This window comes from Lepisosteus oculatus, chromosome 6 (genome assembly GCF_040954835.1).
Source record: "Lepisosteus oculatus isolate fLepOcu1 chromosome 6, fLepOcu1.hap2, whole genome shotgun sequence".
Taxonomy (NCBI): Eukaryota; Metazoa; Chordata; class Actinopteri; order Semionotiformes; family Lepisosteidae; genus Lepisosteus; species Lepisosteus oculatus.
Genome location: NC_090701.1, coordinates 38,235,445 through 38,240,024, shown reverse-complemented (window position 1 = coordinate 38,240,024; position 4,580 = coordinate 38,235,445). Strand labels below are relative to the sequence as shown.

The 4,580-nt window shown below is 41.9% G+C and overlaps 1 protein-coding gene across 1 annotated transcript; it reads right to left on the bottom strand.

The window, feature by feature from the left end:
- Positions 1–1,375: 1,375 nt before the first annotated feature.
- On the bottom strand, positions 1,376–4,097 carry fzd8a (frizzled class receptor 8a). Its single transcript, XM_006642872.3, has one exon. It carries the CDS (start codon positions 3,674–3,676, stop codon positions 1,928–1,930), a length of 1,749 nt encoding a protein of 582 aa, XP_006642935.1. The 5' UTR covers positions 3,677–4,097; the 3' UTR covers positions 1,376–1,927.
- Positions 4,098–4,580: the final 483 nt, after the last annotated feature.

Sequence of the window (4,580 nt, the reverse complement as noted above, 5' to 3'; positions counted from 1 at the left end):
GAATGAAAGAAAATTGTTTTCTAGAAAGACTAATTTGCTTCATTCTGAACAGTGCCTAATGAAAACCCAGTGTGCTTTCAAGCACCCTTTCAAAACTAAAGACTGTTCCAAGTTTGTCAACCTTACAAAGACTTTGCTGTAGATACATCATTGTGTGGACAGACAACCCTTAAGTTGGTGATCTCTTCCACCAAGTAGGAAGGGCTATGAGCTCAGCAAGAATAGTATTTCACACATTAAACTGGAACACACCTTGAATTAAAATCCTTTCAGGATACACAACCTGCATTGAGGTATGAAAACTGATGACAAGTTAAATAACCAGTTTAGAGCAACAGCTTAGTTTGCTAATCATATTTTAATAGGCACTGAAGAAATCAGCCCTGTAAGTATGTTTTTACCATTGTGTGAGCTCATTGCTTGTTGTTTTACCACCTACCACCACCAAATAAAAAAAAACTATCTTCTACACACACCATAAAATAGTACAGACCTCAAACACATAGTATTAAGTCATGAATACTTAATTATTTTTATGGAAAACAGGCAAAATGTCCTTACCCTGTAGTCAAATAATAACCCTAAAACCCAAAGTTTAATAATCCGCCTTAGAGTATCTTGGGGTAGAAATACACAACTAAGCTATCTACTTTTATAAGCTACCTTTAAATTGTGAAATAAAATGACTAGATATGAAAAAGTAGGTAAACAGAAGAGTAAAAAAAACATATCAGGCCATCTGGTGTTTTGTTTTATTTGAACAGATTGTGTTTTAAAAAAGTTTTATTTTGTAGTTATTCAGTTTAATTGGGAGAGAAAAAGAAGACAGCTTTGTAATACAATTGTCGTGCAAAAAGACTCCTTAAACGGGGATTATGTGAACAGACCACCTGTAGGGCATTCATTGCCACTTCAATAATGTCCCAGCTCATGCCCTGCTGCCTTGTGTCCAACCAACAATACCGAAAAAGCTGCTTAAAAGACTGTTCCGTCGTTTTCCCCATGTTCACGAACTGTTACAAGTCTCGAATTCTACAAAACCTGATAAAGTTCTCCTGCCCCTTTATTCATCTTTGAAAGCTTCACGGTGGCAAATTAGCTAAAAGGAAAGAGAAAAATTCTAACTACATGTTTTTTGGTGGAGGAATCAGAGTTGCTCACATGAAAAGACCGAGCTCCCTACAGCTTAAACCTATTCACTCAGTCCTCGTTTAAGAAATGATGTGCGGAGCCATTGTGGAAGCAGGTAAAAAGTTCAACAATTACCACTCAATCTGTTACTCCGGCCCCTCCACGTATAAATAATTTTGCGTAGGCAACGGAACAGTGCTTTCTTTGGTCCGAATAATTAAGAAGTAGTACAAAAGTATAAATTTATCAAAAAGTCGTTTTATTGTCAAAATAAAGTCAAATATTTTGCGCTCACAAAGCGAAATCTACACTTTATACAAAATGTACATTTTTTATAAATTTGGATATGTACACAATTTACAACTTTGTACAAGATCAATAATTATATAAATACACTTTTTTCAATTAAAAAAAAACCCGTATAATATTTGGGTACTACAACATTAAGCCTTTTTTAAACCATCTTTGATATTATAATTGCAGTCAATTACACCCCCTTGGCACTACGTTTGGGTTAAACAATTAAATAGTCTTAGTCTCCTCCTAAAGACATTCAGATTTAAGACATTAAATGTTTCTTTGCATAAGAGAAGAAAGACAATGCACTGCCACTTGTTTTCCAACTGACTCCCACTGTAGGTCATGTGCATGTAAATAGGTTTTAGCAGTGTTGATGTCGTTGTTCCAACCGGTTCCTATACTTCTACCTTAATAGAAGCGATTAGGAGATTATTAATATGCAAATTTGAATAGACCGATCCAGAATCTTTATACAATTAGCGATCCATAAATCTCCTCAAACCTGTGATAGTGGCATCTGTTTTGGGCACGACACTGAGCTCGCAGTACCCGATCTCCACGTTAGTCCTGTACTAACGTCACTGTACATCGACCCGCTTGTGCCTTTACTTCCCCAACAGCATCGCGTACAGAAAGTTCGCCAGGAGTCCAGCGTTTTTCCCGACCAAATCCACACGCCAGACGTGATGCCCACCAACAGGCACATGAAGTATTTCAACATAAATACGGCGTAGTCCGGCTTTTTGAGCTCTTGCTCCAACAAGCAGGAGCAGTTGTGGGCTATTTCCCAACTCTGTCTGTTGTGCTGCTCGTAAAAGTAGCAGGCAACTATGATTGTTGCAGGTACAGTGTAAAGCACTGTAAAAATCCCAATCCTGATCATCAGTTTTTCCAGTTTGTCCGTTTTGGTGCCTCCTTGTTTGATCACACTTCGGATCCGGAATAAAGACACAAAACCCGCTAAAAGAAACATTGTTCCAATAAATAAATAGATAACTAGAGGCGCCAACACGAAGCCTCTGAGATTGTCCAGGTTTTGATTGCCAACATAGCAGATTCCAGTCACTGGGTCGCCATCCACCGAACTCAAGGCCAAAACGGCAATCGACTTCATGCTCGGTATCAGCCAGGCTGCCAGGTGAAAATACTGCGAGTAACTTGCGATAGCCTCGTTACCCCACTTCATTCCGGCTGCCAAAAACCAAGTCAGAGACAGAATAACCCACCAGATCGAGCTTGCCATGCCGAAAAAATAAATAAGGAGAAAAACAACAGTACAAAGTGCAGGGCCAGTGGTCTCATAGTGAATGTGTTCCACGTCATATTCCCGGTTACAGGCTACTTTTTCGTGCCCAGCGATGAGCCGCACGATGTAGCCAACTGAAACAAACATGTAACACGCGGACAGGAAAATGATTGGCCTTTCGGGGTATTTGAACCTTTCCATGTCGATTAAGAAAGTGGCAACCGTGGCAAAAGTGGAAACGAAGCACAGCACTGACCAGAGTCCTATCCAAAACGCAGTAAACGTTCTCTCGTCCTGGGTGAAGTAGGGGTTATGGCAGGGCACTGCACAGTTCGGGATCTGTCCCGTCTTCACCCGATTGTAGAGGGGGTGTCGTTCGCTGCTTACCTGGACCATGGGCGCACGGCACTGGCAGCCCGGCTGACAGGGCGAAACTGGGGCTCTGTGTTTGCTCCCAGGTACAGCAGGTGGCATGTACCCGTTTTTATTTTTGTGGGAGTTAGAACCCTTGTCTTGGTGATTTGTCGACACCGGGGGAACCGTGGTCGAGTCGGTTCTGTTGTAGTCCATACAGAGAGTATCTGGGTTGCCTTGTACCGGGAGTAAGTCACATCTCATTCGGTCTGGCCAGGGAAAGCCATATTGTCTCATTAAAGGTGCACAGCCTGCCCTTGCTCTCTCGCAGACACTCCTGCAAGGCGGCAGTGGTTTCTTATAGTCCTCTAGGCAAATAGGAGTATACATGCTGCAGAGAAAGAACTTCAGGTCCGGAGAGCACTGAATCTCTACAAGAGGCCAGAACTGATGTACTTCCAGGCCAGCTTCGTCCTGGGTGTCGTGATTAAACTGGTTAGGCATGTAGGTATAATTGTAGCCGATTCCTTTGCACAACGGCACGGCGATCTCCTGACAGGTTAGCTCCTTCGCTGTAGTGCAGCTTGATCTCTGCAAAACAGCAAGTGCAAGAAGCAGGTAGATCTCCAACAGGTAGCACTCCATCCTTAACCGCTTAACAGTATCTCCCGGCAGAAGACGAAACAACGTTGAAGTAGTCCTAGCTTGCTCCTCCAGAAAAGACCCCAGTCCAATTAGATCTTAAACAGCGAACTCATCTCGCTTCAGTCTTTGGCACGGAGTTGCAACCAATTTGCAAACCGTGGATACTTTACAGAGGAGGCGCAGAGAGAAGAGAAAAAGATTAGCCTCCAGGCGTGCAGTCAAAATGGCTGAGGAAATACTAGAGCACCGGTTACTTTTCCTTGAAATAATCTATGTGCTGCAAGACTGCGATTCTTGCAGAGCTACCGGTCCTTCTGCAGACTCTCTTAACCCGCTTTGAAAATAAGAAAGAAGTTCCAAGGCTTCTACCGACACGGTTTAAATACACTTCTCCTTTATTGACAGCACCAGCCCTCGTTACTTGCTACAAAATGCTCTGCTTGAGAATGGAGCTTTGAATATTTATACACAAAGCAGTGGAGTCACTCCCCCCTGCACGCTTGTCTAATCACTGAACGGCAGGGGCGGAGAGCAAGGATAAGTCAATCAAGTGTTCTTAAGGTGTTCTGTTACAGTGGTGTGTTACATTTTCAGAAACTTGCTAATTGCTGTTTGCTGATTGACTGATTCTTGTCTTGTTTTTCTTCATGATATCCGGACATAACACATGCACCGCGACTGTATTTGTGATTACATGCGGCAAATTAAATCAGAGAGCTACCTAAATTAAAGGACACCTTTCCTGTCAAAATTAACATGTCATATTTAAGTTTTCCTAAAAGCGGGGATTATCGGATTTACGTAAACATATTTTGATTGAGACACTCAAAATTAGGCATATATATATAGTCCATACTTATTTCCAGTTAGTTCTGTCATTATTTACAATAGGACAGATTCAGAA

Excerpts from the sequence above, each read along its gene's own strand:
- fzd8a (XM_006642872.3), bottom strand. The coding sequence starts at position 3,676 with ATGGAGTGCTACCTGTTGGAGATCTACCTGCTTCTTGCACTTGCTGTT.